The sequence below is a fragment of the Limulus polyphemus genome, unplaced genomic scaffold (assembly GCF_000517525.1).
Source record: "Limulus polyphemus unplaced genomic scaffold, Limulus_polyphemus-2.1.2 Scaffold706, whole genome shotgun sequence".
Taxonomy (NCBI): domain Eukaryota; kingdom Metazoa; phylum Arthropoda; class Merostomata; order Xiphosura; family Limulidae; genus Limulus; species Limulus polyphemus.
In genome coordinates this window covers 318,609-339,075 of record NW_013666316.1, presented here as the reverse complement: position 1 = coordinate 339,075, position 20,467 = coordinate 318,609, and the positions used below count along the sequence as shown (strand labels likewise).

Sequence of the window (20,467 nt, the reverse complement as noted above, 5' to 3'; positions counted from 1 at the left end):
AAATGGTCAATTAGAACTGTATAAAAAACATAACTGTTACTATCAAGTTCAGGATATGCTTACTACAAAGAAATTTTTGTGACTTTGTTGTTTGTAACCGCTAAAGGTGAATGTTGAAACTATTAAGGGAGATGCCAAATTTTGGGAAGGTATTTTTTGTAAGTTTGAAGTTTATTTTATGAAATAGTTGATTTAGGAGTAGAAACAAGAATGTCTATAAGATAACCCTTTTCATATACTGGATGTCATAAAAAAAGAGGAACATTAAGAATAAAACAGATATTTATGAATCATAATGGATGAAACAAATACATTTACATAAAACCAGACACATATTACTACTGTTAAAGAAAACAGACCAAAATATACATCCATTTCAGAAGTACACCTCATTAAGAAATGATGATTTGGGCAATAATTTATTATTGTTAATATTGAAGTTTTTGAATGACTATTTTTGATATAAAACAATTATTATAAATCCACGTAATAATGCATAAAAATACCTGAATGCATAAAAATTAAACCGATCTTTGCATTAAGATGCTCATTCAACAATATTTGTAGATAACTAATTTTGTTTTGTTTGTTGTTAAGCATAGAGCTACACAGTGGGCTATCTTTGTTCTGTCCACCATAGGTGCTGCAAACAGATTTTTAGCATTGTAAGCCTAGTTGTAGATAAATTATTGCTACATCAGTAAAAAACAAAGCCTCTTTTTTTTCCCAATGTCAGATTTTGTGTAAAACTACATGAGAAGTATCTACCCCAGCAGTCCCTAATTTTAGTTAAACATGTGAAACTCGTACTGTAAAAGCATGTGATATATCATTTGTATTTTTGATATACTGCTGTTAAAGTAAACAGAGTATTGAGACAATCACTTACATACTGAATGTTTTCAGTTTATATTTATCATTTTCTTATGAAACTGACTAGTAATTAATATATTAGATTGGATATAATATGAAAATTTATTGTGCATTAGTTGAACAAATAATGAAACAAAAAACTTCAGTGGTAACAATAACACGTTTGATTAAAAGTGAGATTAAAGACTGAAACATTAGAAAGTAAACACATGGTTCTTTTATCACTACAAATCAGAGGCTAGTAAATCAACAAGTTGACAGGATGTTTATTAAGTTCAAGACACAATTGCCAGGAAGTAAACGAAATATAACATGTCCGGGAAGGAGTTCAGAAATGAAGAAAACAATGGAAACTTCAAAGGAAATTGAAACTCTAGAAGCTGGATGCTTATGCTAGAAAAACATATGCAGGTCTGAGGTCAAGTGAGGTGGGAGCTAGGCATGTCCAAAAAATACAGTTGCTCCACTAAAAATGATGTGCAAAATTCTAAGAATCAACAAATTTAGAGTTTTAAGGGCCATGTATAAAACAATTAAGCCAAAGCTAGAATCATGTGCTACAGTTATGGTTTTGGTTCTGTTTGGAACAATACCAACATCCTGTCTGAAAACTATAAAGACTGAGGAAGAGAAATGAAAAAGAGATCATCTTATGAAGTAGAGTTCAAGAGAGAAGTGAGAAAGTTCCAGAATATACATGCTATCAGCAATAAAGAATAATTCCTACTCAACCTCTGTGCAAGTAATATTGCCATATCCATATGATCTAAGAGCATAAATTCTAATATGTCATTAGAACTGAATAAAATAGAGTTAATTGATACTTTGCCTATTGCTATCGATGTGTATCCTAGAGAAATTATTGGAGAATTATACAATATATTAATTAAGTGATTTATATACATGTATATATATATATATATATATACATGTTATGGTAAATAAGCATGTGTTCTTTCTGTTGCTTCAGTCTCTGAGTGAATTCTTTATGCAAACTTCCTCAAGTTCGTGGCTTGTGTACTCACAACTGCATATCCTGGTATCTAAATAAATATTTGAAGCAGGTTTGTCATACATATTATTGGCTCCTGTTACAATCTTTAGTTTTGTTACAACTTTAATTTATGAAATTGCATGGAATAAAGTACAACTTATTTTAGTTGATTTTTACACTACAATACTCATGGAAGGTCGTGGATTTATACATTTAAATATTCCTTTTTTGAAACAAATAACATGTTTATCAATATGCTTCAAAATGATTATTCCTATCTAATGTTCTTCACATTTTCAGATTCATTGTAAATATTTTCTTGTGTAAGGTAACATAACTTTGTATTTTCCGAACATACTTCATGAAATTTGTCACAGGGCCAGTTGCGGTTCTAAAAGTTTTATTTGACACTTCTTTTGTTTTGTTTACTGACATATATGGATCAAATGATAAAATACTTTTGGTTAAAAAAAAAAAGAGCGTAACCTGGTGTTAAACATTCCACAAAAAATACGTCAAGACCCATTAATGTTTACAGAAATCAGTTGAAAAGTATGCCCAAAGCTAATACCACTGTCCTCTCGTGCCACCTTCTTATTTTATAAATTTTACATGTTGTTTCCAATAGGGGGTTAATAGTTGAACTAAAAAATGTCTGAAGTACTTTACTGCCATATATTAGCTATTGGAAAAATATTCAAAATACAGCATTGATTATTTTTACCCTAACAGTAGTGATATGTACTAGACCTCTAATGCTTATCCTTAAGTGACTGCCACAAAGTTCAGATGTTTCACTTTTGTTCTCATGGTGATACAACATTCAAAAACTGGTATAAAGCATGAAGCAAAATTACTTCTAAGGGATTTATAGTGGTTACAGCAACAGTAATATGTTTAGAGCCAAGACAATTAAGGTAATTCTCAAGCAAACTCTACAAAATGTTAGGTTAATATGCTGCCACCACTAGACTGTGAGGAAATACTACCTTTGTACAAACTAGATACCAGTAAGATTTTGTCCAACCTGCGACAAACTCTACAAAATGTTAGGTTAACACGTTGCCACCACGAGACTGTCAGGAAATACTACCTTTGTACAAACTAGATACCAGTAAGATATTGACCAACCTCTACAAAATGTTAGGTTAACACGTTGCCACCACTAGACTGTGAGGAAATACTACCTTTGTACAAACTAGATACCAGTAAGATATTGACCAACCTGTGACAAACTCTACAAAATGTTAGGTTAACATGTTGCCACCACTAGACTGTGAGGAAATACTACCTTTGTACAAACTAGATACCAGTAAGATATTGTCCAACCTGCATGCTAATTTCTTCGTAAGATGCAAGTACAAATGAGAATCCATGTTATACAATTTGCAGGCATGAGTTGAATCCCTACATGCTACTTTTATGGATACTGGAAAGCATGTCAGAAGGACCAGAGCTGTAAGACTTAGACTCATCTTTGTATTACTACCATAAATTGTGAATACCCATCTGTACCACCCTGTGTATTAAGACTTTGTAATAATTTCTGTGTCACTAAGTACGCTAAAAAATAATATGCAAAAAAAAAGATAAGCAACTATCCACAGCAATATTGGACACATTACCAGTAATCTAAAACAATCAGACAAGGTTATAATTAAATTTAAACAATACAATATGTTCAATTGATAAGTACAAATATTCAACACAAAATTGTTAGAACAGAAATAATCTCAACTTGTATATGAAATGACAATGTACAACAATCATGAAATTTTATATAAAATATACATATATTCTATATAAGTTACTAGTAATCATGAATAAATGAAGTGTTATCAAATAATCAAAGTCCAAAAGAAGAGCACTTTGGTAAGTTAACTTACTTTCTACAAAGACAAGAAATTCCCCAGATAAACCCAGCAACTGCAGTTACTCCACAAAAAGAAATGATTACAACATATAGGACACTCCAATCTGAAATAAAATACTGAAATGTTACTAAAACAAACATGTTCATGTTCTTTAGATACTGCATAAATAATTATGTTTGAGAAATAAGATAAAATAAATATGGGTTGCTTGTTATAAAAATAATTATACACTGTATTATAAAGATCAAATTTATTTCTATATATATATATATATATAAAATTTAAATTAGTCAGTTCTGATAAACTATCCGAATATAATGTAAATAAATCAGGTTGTTTTGTAAATCTAGTCACCATTAAAATGTCACAAAATACTATTCTTATGTAAAGTTTTAAACTATTCTGAAAATATTAAATATCAATAATTTTATTCCACAAGATTAATATAAATCTATTATCAAGCTTGTAGCTTTTCATACCATTTTACAGTTTGTTTTGTTTTTAGCCCAAAGCTACATATTGGACTTTATGCACCATGTTCAATGCAAGGAACTGAACCCCAGATTATAGCATTATAAGTTTGAGAATTTATCATTGACAAGAGGACAATATAGTTTGTAGTAGTTTTGTTAATACCATTGGTTTCAACTGATTATGATCAACTAAAATCAATAGTAACCAGAGTATAGTTACAAGTATCTACTGGCTATAATACAATTAAGATAATTTGAAGAGAAAAAACAAGAAGTTAATTTTACTACGAAAAAGTCTTGCTTTTAAATAAATAGCTCGATTATGAGGAAAAAAAACAAAACATTATTACACAGTATTGGTTTCTGTACTTGGTAATAAAAGAAATACATAAAGGCATTATAAGAAATATTAATGTAATTAAACAATACAAAATTCACACAATTTCTTTTGTCTAAATACATTATTCAGTTATATGTGACAAATATATGTGACTGGTATGACAGAAGATTTAGAAGATCAAGAAAGTTGGTGAAACAGGAAATTAGGATATCAAAAAGGTTGTATGAGAAAAGGTTGGCTGAAAATGTAAAAATTAACAGTAAGGATTTCTTTAAATACATTAAGGGTAAACAAAATGTTAGGATGGGGGTAGGATCCTCGAGGGATGATGAAGGAAGGCTCGTATCTGATGATTATGAGATGGCTGGGTTATTAAATTTTGCTTTTTCTTCGGTTTTTTACTAATGAAGATTTAAGCAGTATTCCACATTTTGAACAGTTGATAGATGAAAACAATTAATTATGAGCTGGTTAAGAAAAACTCAGAAGTTTAAAAAACAATAAGGCTCCTGGGCCAGATAATATTTCCCCAAGGGTTTTGAAGGAGGTTAAAGATTGGATGTGTGAGCCACTTATTATTTTTTTTTTTCAGTCCTTGAATAGTGGATTGGAAGTTAGCTAATGTAACTCCTCTTTTCAAGGGAGGTGATAAAAATTGTCTCAGTAATTATAGACCCATAAGTCTTACGTCAGTTGTGAGAAACGTTTTGGAAAGCCTGTTAAAAGATAATTTGCAAAGTCATTTGACAAAATTTAAAATTTTATTGGATAGTCAACATGGTTTCAATAAGGAAAAATCTTGCTTTACAAATCTTTTGACATTCTTTGAAAAGGTTACTGACTTAAAGCTGCCATGTTTCCATTTCATTAGTTTGTAGAGGTCATTTCAAAGAATGTTTTAGTTATGCCAATCAAATTCTGCCTGATTTCAATTTTTACTTCTCCATATAAATTTCTTACATCACAGGAAAATGTACCCACTCTTTACATTTCTATAATTTAATTATTTAATTTCACACTTTGTATTGAAATATTGTGGTAAGGATTCTGATCTTAACATGCCAAGTAAAGTCTGCTATATTTTGTTTTCAGAATATGATGAAATGAAAATTGAGACTTGCAGCTTTTAAGGCAGAGTAGAATTGTCAACTAAAGTATATGCCTGATAAGCAGAGTGATGAATTCAAATCCCAATGGGTCAAGTTTTAACTTCTTTCATTTCTAACACAGCCTTAGAATTACTTAAAGACCAAATGGGGCCACTGGCTTTACGATGTTTTCCAAACTGTTTATGCACCAAATTGCTTGTGGATCCATTAATTTGTTCATTACAGAATTCTTAGTATTAATTATTCATACAACCAGGTCCAAGTGCACGTCAAAATTTTGTTATCATTATATGTTTACCTAAGTTTAACACAGAAAAATGGAAATTGAAGGTTTTTGAAATTAAGAAGGATTTATATATGTTGGAAAATCTGCTCTTTCTATTGGCTAAAACATGTCCATTAGCCATGTGAAGTTCATTAGCAAACAATCTTGGAAGTCAGAGGGGAGGGGGGAGACTTCTGTGGTGGGTTTGACAGATTTATTGATATCTTGAAAGATCAAGAGGGTAGGAAGTTAAAATTTTAGTTTCTTCCATGTTATTATGCATAACTTGAGTTTCTGATTTGTTGAAAACTTCAGTGGCCTATTTTATAAGGTAGAAAATTCTGAAGTGAATAAATCAGAGCTCGGATCTCTTAATTCTGCATTTAGTTTTCCATCTATGACAAATGCTTGGTTTATGTTGATCAGATTCAGTGCTCCAAACAGTAACAAAATGTAAAAATTATAAACTTTTCAGTTTAGCCTAACAAAACTTCAGTATAATAAAACATTTAAAATGTAAAACACAGTGCAAAACATAATACTCAGATCACATGCTGTTTATGTTAGCTCTATGGAAAACACCTAATGTGTTCCTGCTGTGGTTTACTGCTTTTGATTTGAGGATTACTGCTCCAGAAGGAACAAAGTGTAACAAAAAATCCATAAGATTAGCCTTACATGCATGGGTGGTCGGTCAAAGTGCACATGTCACATTTTTTAATAAGTTACATTTAAAATTTAAGTAAGCAACTTTGTTTTCAGTGTATGTTAATAAACTCGGCATCATATGTAATTTATAATTCATATTTTAATACAAGTTTTCAGTCCTTAATTTCAAAAAGAATTATTTAAATAAATTATCAATCTTCACTTCTATGTATCACGCGACTCTTCTCCACTCTGAGTTGCCCATTTTAGATGACCTTTCTACCCCTATAATATCTGCTGAATTTGGCATAAATTACATACGTAAAGATTTTGCTAAGAAATAACATCAATTTGTAACCTCCACTCTTCTCACATTACTGAGATATAAACCAGAAAGTTTAACCCACATATCACATCATGCCTTTAAAAAAAAATGTCAGTAATTCTCTCTGACATTTGCTATTGGATTACTTATAGCCAATAAAAAAAGGAAGAAAAAAAAGATTTTAATTTACTGATTTTTCATACAAGGTTAAATCATTCAAAAACCATTTGTGAATTATTCGGCATAAAGATTCTTTGCTACTATTACTAAGGTCACTTGACCAGGTATGGGAATTATTACTATTGCTAAGGTCACTTGACCAGGTATGGGAATTATTACTATTGCTAAGGTCACTTAACCGGGTATGGGAATTATTAGTATTGCTAAGGTCACTTGACCAGGTATGGGAGTTATTACTATTGCTAAGGTCACTTGACCGGGTATGGGAATTATTACTATTGCTAAGGTCACTTGACCAGGTATGGGAATTATTGCTATTGCTAAGGTCACTTGACCAGGTATGGGAATTATTTTAATGCATTTTTAGCTTAGTTACAAAGCCAGTTAAATTATAATAGCTTTAGAAGATTTTTTGTAGTATGAAACTATTTTGTGTTCAAAGTTGTATATTTGAATTTACAAGAAAATAATTTTACATACTTCAAACAACTCTACCATAAAATAAGTTTAAGTTTCAACAAGACATTGAATATTGAGTGCAAGAGCCCAGATGTTAGTACTAAATTTATTTTAATGTATATTATTTATTTATTTATTGTTATAAAAGTAACTAAAATGTGAAAACTAGAAACTTATTATGTTCGACAGTAAAAGTTATGTAAAAAAAAATAGAAGCAAGACATTTCTCCCCAAAGTATGAAGGCAAGTAGCACATGCTTTATATAATTTGATACTTTGAGCTATACTCTTGCTAGGGATTTACTGCTTTGTTTTGCTAGTTTAGTAGTTAGACATGGAATAAAATAAAATTAAAGCATTTATGAAAAGGTTAGGGGCTCTAAAATTGTTAGGATACATAGCTGTAAGTTGGCTGTTACAATCTGCAATCATTCTATAAAAAAAAGTACTTTTGATTTCATTTCAACTTTTGCTGCAGATGATTTCACTATAGTTAGGGGTTGATAAAATAAATGATAATTTTTTACTAAAAGAAACTTTTGATATTCATTTAGGAGGTTCTAGAGGTATTGTAAATGAAATATGAGAATTGTACAATGAGAAAAAACAAAAATTTTTATTCTTAACATGAAAATCACATTTTGCTCCGACTGACTCATTAAGGCTATGAAAATTCAAAGACAAATGTCTAATAAAAATACTTTTTTAAGTTACAACACTTTTAATGTTTATCAAAAGTTTGTTAAATTTCATAAGATACACATACTAAATTCAGAGTTATAATATGTATAGTTTCACAGTGCCAAAGTTGGTCAAATTGATCAACTTCATTCTTATAAAGTTAAACATATGAGAGAAACAAAAATATAAAATATAAGACGTTACTCAAAATAATTATTGCTGGTGTTTAATATGTATTTAACATAGAAAATGAATGACTTCACCTAATTGTTTTTCATCAATGATGTATATATATATATATGTGTTGTAACAGTCAAAAGACATAGAATAACTCAATAAGATGCAATAAGTGGACTTGATCAGTTACAAAAGTATAAAAATAAGTCAATAACTATAAGGTTATTATAATATTTAAATATATCATAATGGCATATAATTTACTTTTTAAGGTATACACCTACCACAGTTACTTTCTTCATCTTTCATATAAAACCTGAAAATATTTTCCATCCAGAAGGCATCACAGACACAATGTTTTGTATACTGGTCACATGTTCCATGATTGGAGCATTCATTTTGACACACTAATAACAAAAAAACAGATCTTAATTAGTTATTTTTTACAAAAAAAGCTTTAAAATAACAGCAATGAACAATAATGTTCCAAAAAATATTTGCTCTTTCAAGCACACAAGCTGTAATTAGTATATTAAATATAACAATTCAACAACAACAAAAAACAACAAAACATGCGATTATATAATTACATTTTAGATAATCAAGTTACACCACAATCTGCCAAAACAATCCGTTTGTACAGGTTATTCAATCTTCCTATTTACCAACACTCTTAGTACTTACATCATACTTCCACTTTTAATATACTAGGTATTAATACTACACTGTTACTTGCTAACACTGTATGTCAGCAAGTACACTCTACTTATGTAATCACATTCTTCAGCTTTTTTTCAACATATTAGATATTCATACTAGACTATTATCTACCAACATTCTAAGTATTTACATTATACACCTACTTTTAAAACACATTATACTACTACTAACTAACATTCTAATAATTATTATATCACTTACTAACATTCTAAGTAACCACATTACACTACTACTTACTAGCACTATATAATTACATTATACTACTACTAACTAACATTCTAATAATTATTATATCACTTACTAACATTCTAAGTAACCACATTACACTACTACTACTTACCAGCACTATATAATTACATTATACTACTACTAACTAACATTCTAATAATTATTATAGTACTTACTAACATTCTAAGTAACCACATTACACTACTTACTTACCAGCACTATATAATTACATTATACTACTACTAACTAGCATTCTAATAATTATTATATCACTTACTAACATTCTAAGTAACCACATTATACCACTACTAACTAACATTCTAATAATTATTATATTATTTACTAACATTCTAAGTAACTACATTACACTACTACTACTTACCAGCACTATATAATTATATTATACTATTACTAACTAACATTCTAAGTAAATACAGTACTGATATTTCACAACAAAATAGGTACACGTAATCAAGTTATACAACAATTTCCCAAGATTCTGAATAAACAATGAATTCTACAATTTACAAGAATTTTAAATAATACTGTTACATCACTAATAACTAAAATTATAGGAACAAAAAATTATGTTACACAATTTCTCAATGCTCCATGTAATCAAGATATACCACAATATTCCAGCATTTCATGTAGTAAGGTTATACTGCTATTTCCCAGCATTTAATGCAACCAGGGTATATAACAATTTCCCGATATCCTATGCAATCAGAGTATACCATAATTTCCCAACATTCCAAACAATCAGGTTATATGTCTATTTACAACATTGTAGATAATCAAATTATATTACTTCTATTTCTCAAAATTCTAGAAAGCCAAGTTAAACCACTATTTTGTAATAATCAGATTATTAACAAACAGAATGTTATGTACTAATACTTAAAAATTATAAACAGAAAGTACAATGTTTATGATTTACTTAGCTATAAACCAAACTTTATGCATCACTATTTTAATACCAACAATTTATTTCAATGCTATTATGAACAATCTAATTTATTTACCAAAAATCAGAAAGAGTTTAGTTACAATCAGAAAACAAAACTATCCATTAATAATCTAATTTCAAATCCACCTTTCGGTTTTGTTTATTTATTGACTTTCACACAAAGCTAAATAATGGTTATCTGCACTAGTTATCACTAAATTTGAAGTGATAAACCAGATGAAAGGCAGTTAGTTAACACAACACCACTGACTGTCAACTATTTGGCTACTTTTTACCAACGAATAGTGTGGCTAACTGTCATGTTATGACAGCCATAAGACTGAAAGTGTAAGCATGTTCACTAACATTTTTTAATAATCCAGATATAAATGAAAGAATGTACTGTTGATCATTAAATTTGTAATTTCAAAATAAAATAGCCCCAAAAGAACTTAAGTTTTACATGTAAAACTGAAAACTATTTACAACTGGTTTATACTAAAACTAACATCAGTACTACACACCGACTGTGTCTAAAGACAAAACTTCCAAACTTAGCAGGCTACTATCAGTCCGTAACTTCTTCTTAAGAGCAGCAACTACATCCAAGCCTTTACTTAAGGTAGTAACTCCACCTGGTTGTACTTTCTCCACTACAAATGTAAGTCTCACCCTAATGAAGAAAAATGTTTCTGTCATCAATCAGTATATGATGAAAAAAAAAACAATAACAGAACACATATTTATATTTTACTAAGGATAGCAAAAACCATCCGTCAAAACCTTGGAATTATTTAAACAGATAACAACTAACAAAAAAAGAAAAAAGACACGAAACTGCAAGCAGTTGCAAATATTTAAAGGTAGACACAGTGCAAACAAAAGATATGCTAAAATTCAGGCAGAGATTTAATAAGATTGGAAGGTTCAACAGTCACTTAAAATAAAAAAATGCATGGCAATAAGCTAATGATTATCTAGAGAGAAAGAAAAAAGGATATGGTAAAATTAATCTTTTCAGGACAGCAACAAGATGAAAACACTGACAGGTGTTTTTTTTTTAATTCTCACACGAAAAATAGTTTCAAAATTGCATAAAGCTTAGTAAAAACTTTCTAAATAGTGTCTAGTTTCTGTGTGAAAAACATCATATAATTTGATTTAATATTTGATTAATTTTTTAGGTTGTCAGATTTCTGAATGAAGCAGTCAACTTCCCACTATGAATCACACAAACATGATATGACAAGAATTTACCAGTGAACAATAGCCTCATTTTTAGCTGAGGCATTGCAGCACATAGAATGGTTCCGAGTTGTTCAAGTACAAACTTTTAGCTTATGGCTCTGTCATCTCTTGACTAATTTGAGAACGAAATACAGTTTTGAACTCTGGAGGTCAAACCCTTTTGACTCATGTATTTGACCATGCCCAAGATCTCATAAATTAATTTACTCTAATCCTGCCTAAAAGAATTTCAATTTGAGGGTAGGCTGGTAGAGATCCTGATGAGTAATAAAACTGAATCAGGTATATGCGAGCCACACACTTGGTATTGCTGTCACACAAAAATATAGCTAATAAAAAGGTCTCATAAATTAATTTACTCTAATCGTGTCTAAAATAATTTCAAGTGCCACAGCTATTGAGGATTCCCTCTCTTTTATCACATAAGAACAGCATCTCTGTCATGTTAAATTAGATGATACTTTACCAACTATATTTTTGGTCAAGATCAGTTTACACATGATAATTATAGTTTGTTTTCAATAAACAAGAAGTTTTCATATTTTTCTTTTGTTTGATAACATTAACATTAGCAATATATATAAAAAGGATTTGTTTCATCTGAATAGTTTGCAGCCACAGAAGGTTTAGCTTACTAAAACCTTAATATCCTTATTTGAAATCTTCTCATAAAAGAATATTTCGGTAGCAATCAAACAGAAATAATATAAAACAAATTTTTAACAGGAATGAAAAAAAATCATGAGTAACTATAAAACAAACTCCCATGCCTCTAGTTAGGTGTAAAGCTTTGAACTGCTATTGCTTTTTTTTAATATAACCATGCCCAGCTCATCATTTTCTAAAACATTACTAATTTTTACATAGTACTATTTTGTTTTAGGTTACAAAGCATTAACAATGTTGAAAACCATTCAAAGTTGTTAAGACCCTCTTAGGGCATTTTATAAATACGAGTTCAACCTATAAGTTAAAAGTTGAATAAACAGTGTAAAAACAAAATTAATATCAAGCTAACTGAAAGTGTTGAAATTTGGAAAAGATAAGTTTGGAAGGCAGCAAAAATAGAATTAAAAAACTGAGAAGTACAATATTTAGAGTTCAAACACATAACCACACATATATTACCTACTTGGTCTTAAAACATAAAAAAAATAAACATTTATTACTACCAAATATCTTTTACCCTTTGTACAGTCAAAAGGGTTGAAAATGTTTGTCGGAATGTAACTATGTTTTCTACTTCCTGACCTAGAATACAGTGAAAAGGCTCAAGAGTGTTTTTTAAATCTCTTTCAGAGCACACGTGTACTTTTATTCATGATAGCATTTCATTTTTCTGTGTAGTTTTTACTAAAAATGTGGTGATTAAAGAATTACTTCGAGACTGATGAAATAAGTGAAGAGTAGGTGCATTTTGGAGGTACACACAAATTTGCTTTAGTTAAATTATATCATTTTTGTTAATCATTCAAAAATGGTTTCCTGCCACTTTTGACGGGCTTTTATACTAGTATACTGATAAACTGGTTAATCTGTGAGAGAAAGACATCGATGAGATATTTAAATTTGGTTTAAAGTAATTCCATGTCTAAATAAATTCTATGTAAACAACTTGTGTGAATATTATATATTTATGTATCGCCTTATGCGGTTCTTTTGTGTATGCAGTCTTTAGCAATCTAAACAGCAACAATATTTACCATACTTTTCACATACCTACGAGTGTGTTTATTTGCATCCAAACTGAGGACTCTAAGGCTACATCCTTCAAGTGTACAGAGAAGAAGCTCTAGCTGTTTGACAAGTGTATCCTTGAATGAGAAGTAAAATTAATCTGGATTATTAACATGAAATTATATTTAGACTTACAGGCTTCATAGACAATAAAAAATTATGATAATACTCACAGGTCTGGTATGATTTTAACTCTTTTTGTGCACATGTCAGGATGTTTTATTGAGTTACATTCAAAATTTACTTAAATTACTTTCTTATTATGGTATTTAAATAACTTGACAAAGCAACGTAACTAATAATCCAAATTTTAACACTACATAAGGTTCAAGTCCTTAGTTTTAAAAACCAATATTTGAAACGATTCTCCTATTCTCCATTGGTGTGAGAATTGTGACAGTTGCTCTCTAAGTATTTCCTCTTCTCCAATTTATTTCCCACCCCTACAAAAAGTATGAAATTTAACATAAATTACTCATTATAACATTATCATTGTTCAAGCATGGTATAACATTTATAGCCTTCAATCTTATTTGGTTACAGAACCATTAAATAGAAAATCAGACCCCACTTGCCATGCCCAACTGTCACATCCTCTCTTTTAGAAATTGCAAATAGTGTTCTCTTACATTTGATACTATATAATTTATAACCAATAGAAAGCCAAGGTCTTAATCTATCAAATGATGTATTTATATTATGTTGTTTTCTATACAGAGGACTGTCTATTTCATTTCCAGTTCAAACTTTAATCTCACGAGAAACACTTAAACGAGCTTAACTGAATTTTTTAACAGCTCTTGTCACATAATTAAAAAGCCACAGAAATTGTTATAGTTATGGGACATTGTCTGCTTTTTGCATGTTATTATTCCATTTTCTTTGGTGCATTATTTAATTAAATAAAAAAGTATATAGTGCAGTAGTAACATTAATAGAAAACAAGTAGGGTTAAGTGTCACCGACAGCAGATAAAACAAAGAAGCCCCGGGTAAGAATTTTATTTCTTGTTTTTCAAGTGTATTCTTTATATGTTTTTATAAAAGTATTGTTTGTTTTGAATTTCGCACAAAGCTACACGAGGGCTATCTGCACTAGCCATCCCTAATTTAGCAGTGAAAGACCAGTGGGAAGGCAGCTATTCATCACCACCTACCGTCAACTTTATACCAATGACTAGTGGGATTGAACATCATGGCTGAAAGGGCAAGCATGTTTGATGGGATGGGGATTCAAGCCCATAACCCTCAGAGTGCAAGTCAAGTGCCCTAACCACCTGGCCATGCCGGGCCCATTTTTATAAAAGTAACTAAAATGCAAAAATTAAAAACTTTTTAGGTTAGATAAGGTTATATTAGGTAAAATAAATAATAACAATAATAAGTGTTTCACAAGGTGTGCTTGTGAGCAGTCCCTACAGTTAAGTAATTCGATAGGGTAACATGAGCTCCACGTTCACCAATTGGTTTACATATTTTATGGTGGTAATATTAATTTATACATGGTTCAAAGAGAAATAAAACAAGAAAATTCGAGTATAAACAGATGTATACTGTTACAAGTTTAAAGCTACTTAGGATACACAAATATAGTTTCATGTTACAATTTGAAGTCAGTCTAGAAAGAAAAAAAGGACAATTTAGATTTATTTCAATCTTCTTTTTATGGTTATTAGGTCGGTCAAGTTCACCAACCTCATACAGAGTTAGGGTAGAGAAAATAACAAATAAAATATAAAGTTTTACTGAAAAATAATATTTTATAATTATTTAGAAAGTTTTAGAAATTACACTTTGAAATTTGAATATTTTCAGACAAAGAAAAGTATTTTTAATCTTAACATGAAATCATTTTGCACTCACAATAGTAAAGAAACAGACAAATATTTATTAAAAATACTTAATTAAAAAACCTAATTTTTTGTGAACAAAAGTCTGCCAAATTTTGTGAAGATACATGTAATGTATTAAAAGTTATAGCATGGAAACTGTACTGGGTATATAATAGTTATAAACTCTGTCAATTCAACCAAGCTCATGTGGAAAGAGTTAATATCACCAGAGAATTTAATTCCCATAAATACTATGATCCATTATGAATTAGCATTATGTTTATAAATAAGGTAATCCAAAAGTTACTCGCCGATACTAATCATTTTTAACTTTCATCTGTTTTATATCAATGTAGAAGGAAAAGTGAATAATACACACAGTATACCCTTGAAAATGATGCACATGGTACATCAGAACTACTCGAGTAATTAACCTCATATTTTTGTACATTTGTGTTTGTTCTTCATTACTTAATTTGTGCTTGTAAATCTGTTAATCTTTACAACATTTGAACAGTATACACATACTGACAAAAGACCAATGAGTCTTGGTGCTGAAAATTAAATGTTATTCACAGAAAAGAGACTTAATTGTAAGGTAGTTTTTGGATCATCTGTATTATGATAAGCTATGCCCAAAACTTAAAACTCCCAAAATGATAAAAGTGCTTTCTCCCAGCAAATCTGCAAAAACAGCAGAATAAACTACCAAACTGCAAAAGTTACTGTCATTATCAATTTTTAAATTTGATGTAAAGTTACTCAAATGCTTTAAAAAATGTGATAACTTCTTGGGAAAGAACTGTCTTATAATTTTAATTACAACATTCATTAATGTTATTTTTCCCAAATATACATATAACCAAAGTATGAACTGTTCTTTTTTTTAATATTAATAGGATAATTATAAGGAAAAGGTTAAATTCTATCAACAGTAAAAGTTTTAGTCATGAAACAATTTAATTATTTTAATGTGGATTAATTTACATTTACGATAATTATTGTTTTATATTTTATATTCAACACTCAGCTATAATCTGATCTGAACTGCAATGTGTTTGAAAGATCAATTCTAGGATTTAAACTTCACATTTATATAGTTGCTTGAATGTCTTACTAACCTCTTGGTCAGCAGTGAAACTATTGATATCAGCATTCAAAATGAGTTCCACTTGATTGAGCACATTTGAGGGACTCTTCACAATTAGGGATGCTGTGTCAGAACTGGAGGCTCCTTGTTTATCTGTAACAGTCAAACGAAACAAGTAACGGCCTGGGAGGACATTAATGAGTTTGAGAACTGGACTGTGGTCAGAATTTTCTATTATGTCCTGAAAAAAAAAAAAGATGTTGGATTTGTATAATATTTAGACACGTAAGCCCTTTACATATAACAACAGAATTGATTAAATCTATCATAATATTAAAATACAACCTACCGACAAAATTACTTTTTATGTGTCCCCATTCACTGAAAGGGACAACAATTGATACACATGATGCAAAAAAGTTAAAGATTTTAAATTCTGAAACTTTAAAATTTCATTAATTCTTTTAGAATGTGCATCATTTTGTGTCCATGTCAGGAGATTTCAGTAAATTACATTTGAAATTTAATTACACTACTATCTTATCATGTTATATAAATAAACTTAACATAAAAATGCAGCTAATAATCCAGATTTTAACATTACATAAGTTTTAAGTTCTCAATTTTCTAAGGCAATATTAAAAAAAAAATTCCCCAAGTGTGAGAATTGTGACATTTACCCCCTAGGTATCCCCTCTTCTCTAATTTATTTACCACCTCTCAAACAAGCATGAAATTTAATGCAAGTTACTAATTATAATTTTGTCATCTCAGGCAAAGCATAATTCTTATAGCCTCAATCTTATTTGGTTACAGAGCTATCAAACAGAAAACCAGATACCACTTGCCATACCCACTTCTCACACCCTCTTTTTCAGAAATTGTCAATAGGTCTCTCTGACATTTAATACTATACTACTTCTAACCAATAGAAAGCCATGGTTTTAATCTATCAAATGATGTATTACATTATATTGTTTTCTGTACAGAGAATTGTCTATTTTGCTTCCATTTCTAGCTTTATTCCCATGGTAAATGCATCAATGAGCTTAACTTAACTTATAATGGCTCTTGTCACACAGTTAAAAAGTTAGAAATTTTATGATAGTTATAGGACAGTATTTACTTTTTGCATTTTATTATTCTGTTTTCTTTGGTGCATTATTTAATTAGATAAAAAATTTTTAGTGCAGTAGTACCATTAGTATAAAAAAGTAGGTTTAAGTGTCATTGCCAGTTGACAGAAAAAAAAAGAAAACCCAGGTAGTAAGTACTTTATTTCTTGTTTTTCATATTTATTACTATAAAAGTAATTAAAATGTAAAAGTCAGAAACTTTTTAGGTTAGATAAGGTTAGATTAAGTAAAATGAATAACAATAATAATAAAACTTTTTCACAAGGTATGCTCATGAGCCACCCATGAGCTCTATATTTGCCAGTTGATTTTAAAATTTTATTGTAGGAATATTAGCTTAGACACAGTTCAAAAGGCAATAAAATAATAAAATTTAAGTATAAACAGATGTATAGTGTTATGTGTTTAAAACTATTTAGAATAAATAAACAGAGTTTCATGTTATAATTTGAAGTCATTTTAGAAAGGAAAAAAAAAGTAATTTAGATTTATTTGAAGTTTTGTTCTGGTGATTACAAGGTCGGTCAAACTGACCAACCTGGTATACAGAGTTAGGGTAAAGAAAATAACAGATAAAATATAAAATTTTAATGTCAAATTGCATTTTAGAATAAATTTGGAGACTTTAGAGATTACATAAATGAAATTTGAGAATTTTCAGATGAATAAAAGTATTTTTAATCTTAGCATGAAAATCATTTTGCACTAGGACTAGTAAACAAAACTACTTGATATATTCATAGATAAATATTTATTAAAAATATTAATTAAAAAATCAAATTTTTTGTGAACAAGTCTTGTTATGTTTACCAAAAATTTGCCAAATTTTGTGAGGATACATGTACTGTATTAAAAGCTATAGTATGGAAACTGTAACAAGTACAAAATGGTTACAAATTTGGTCAATTCGACCAAGATCATGTTGAAACAGTTAATTTGTACTACTTCATGAAACTTTATACCTTTGTACTCTCTACAGTAATGTTTTTCTTTCACTGTACTATAATTTGTTGACTGCTGCTCAGAAAACATCATATATATCAAAAGTTACTGAATTGTTTAAATTATTAAAACAAATCCCCACTTACAGATGAAACAGCAAATAAAGATCTATTTCTACATCATGTCAACAACACAAAACAATAATCAGTTATAAATATCTGTATACATTATCATTGATGAGTCCTAGTATTTCTATCATTATTTGTAAACTGGAGCTTCGTTATTTATTTTCCCTTTTTTTGCCCAAAAATATGTGAAAATAATAAAATATAAACTAAAATGTAAAAATTGAAATCCACTAAAATCCACAAAACTTAAAGGTATGTTAATGATAATGTTGTTTACACAAATCATTCAACTACCAATTCTTGTATAATTTATAAAGATTATTGAGCAAAGTAGTATTTAATTTCCCAAAAATTAACTGCTATCAGAAAACAACTTGTTTACAAAATGATTCAAGCTACCCCAGCTGCAAGTGAAGATGGATCTCTAGTCCAGACATAAGAGAGGATTTCCACATCATCCCAGGACTTGCTTCCATTTAATATTACCAGATCAAATGGTAGGTGGATGGTTTTATCACCTCCTGCATTTGCCCTTGGTGGAGTGTTCTCTCCTATATAAAAATTTAAAGGTAAACCTGGTTCAGTAAAAATAAAGAATGATAAAGTTAGATTTTGTTACTATTAATATCTTTGTTATTGTTTCCTTACAAGTTACTGCAAAACTAATGTCACTGATACATTTTACAGCTTGGTAAATCCAAAGTAATACATTTAATAGCATATTAAATTATGCATTTGTTTAGATCAAGCCTTTTCCTTTAAGAACTTTTAGCAAACCTTGTAGGAATATTTGAAGATAACTTTTGTGAATATCTTATAATTCTGAATACAGTTTATTAGATTCGTTTAATATTCCACATTAATATACCTAAAAGACATGAATTTAAGCTAAGTTTTCTATCTATATCAAGTTCTATTTATTAACTTACAAAAAATTAAGAACCAAGAAATCAACAATTATAATTTATTTCCTACCATTTTCAAATTAAATATGCTAGATTTCCAAGAAGCATAAAGTTTTTACCTTATTTTAAAATCTATTTGGTTTTGTCTTAATGCTTTCAAGGTTTTGGTGCATTCAGTTTATATTTAAAACAGATCAACCACAACAAGTAGCAAACAAACACATTTTAGGTCAGTCATGACTTCATTTATTGTATTGATCTGGTCACATGAGTGACAAATGTTTTCTTGTAAAATTCCTATTTTTAGGTGACAAATGAATAAAGTGTTAATTAGTTGTATGTTCTTCATGAAACTTAAAACACTTTAGTTTTAATTACTATCAATTAATCTGGCATAAAACAAGGCTTCAGGCATGTAAGTCTGGGGTATAAAATCCACCTACACACTTTCATTAGTGTTCATACTTACCCCATACATATTACAGAAGACAGAATATTAACTTACTTTGAGTTACAATGATGCTGACATTATCAGAAGTGCATTGTGCTTTATCATCACATACAGTCAACCTGAATATATACTCTCCTGGTACTAGATCAGAAACACGAGCAGTAGATGTGTTATCATTTTCTATTTTTGTACGTTTAGGTCCACTGTTAGAGAAACACATATACACAGAGCATTATAGATGTGAAGTTTTTATTAACTTCAACAGCAGAGCAGAAAAATGATTAAAATGTGTTGTGAAGTACTTAAAAATGACAAGTTTGTCAAAAGTGTGATTATAAACCTTGTATTTGTATAAATTAATAAAGAAAATAAGGTTTTGTTGTTTTCCAAGGACATGAAATTCTCAGTTATGACTCTTTCGAAGACAAGGTAATACAAAGCTTCAACATCTGATTTCTGTAAAGAAAACTGAATAAGATGTTGTTGTTTGGCTTTCTCAAATATTAGAGGAAAGATGTGGTTATACCAAATAATGAAATGGTTTTAATAGGTTGTTTTCCAAATTGGTGGGTTTGGTTTGTTGTGAATTTCACACAAAACTACATGCCAAATCTGTAGGAAACACTAAATTAAAAAAACAAACAAAAAAACACTTAATGATAGTGTGATGTGAAATTTGCATATCTGAAGAAAATATATTTTGC

The 20,467-nt window shown here is 29.4% G+C and overlaps 1 protein-coding gene across 1 annotated transcript in view; it reads right to left on the bottom strand.

The window, feature by feature from the left end:
* Positions 1-20,467, bottom strand: part of LOC106460092 (dyslexia-associated protein KIAA0319-like protein) — an 84,234-nt gene that overhangs the window by 11,702 nt on the left and 52,065 nt on the right. Inside the window, exons 12-18 of the mRNA XM_022386709.1 lie at positions 19,818-19,966; positions 18,807-18,958; positions 16,233-16,442; positions 13,263-13,357; positions 10,820-10,968; positions 8,683-8,805; positions 3,754-3,844 (exon numbers count right to left, since the gene is read on the bottom strand). Coding sequence (XP_022242417.1) covers positions 3,754-3,844; positions 8,683-8,805; positions 10,820-10,968; positions 13,263-13,357; positions 16,233-16,442; positions 18,807-18,958; positions 19,818-19,966 — 969 coding nt within the window. The remainder of the gene's footprint in view (positions 1-3,753; positions 3,845-8,682; positions 8,806-10,819; positions 10,969-13,262; positions 13,358-16,232; positions 16,443-18,806; positions 18,959-19,817; positions 19,967-20,467) is intronic.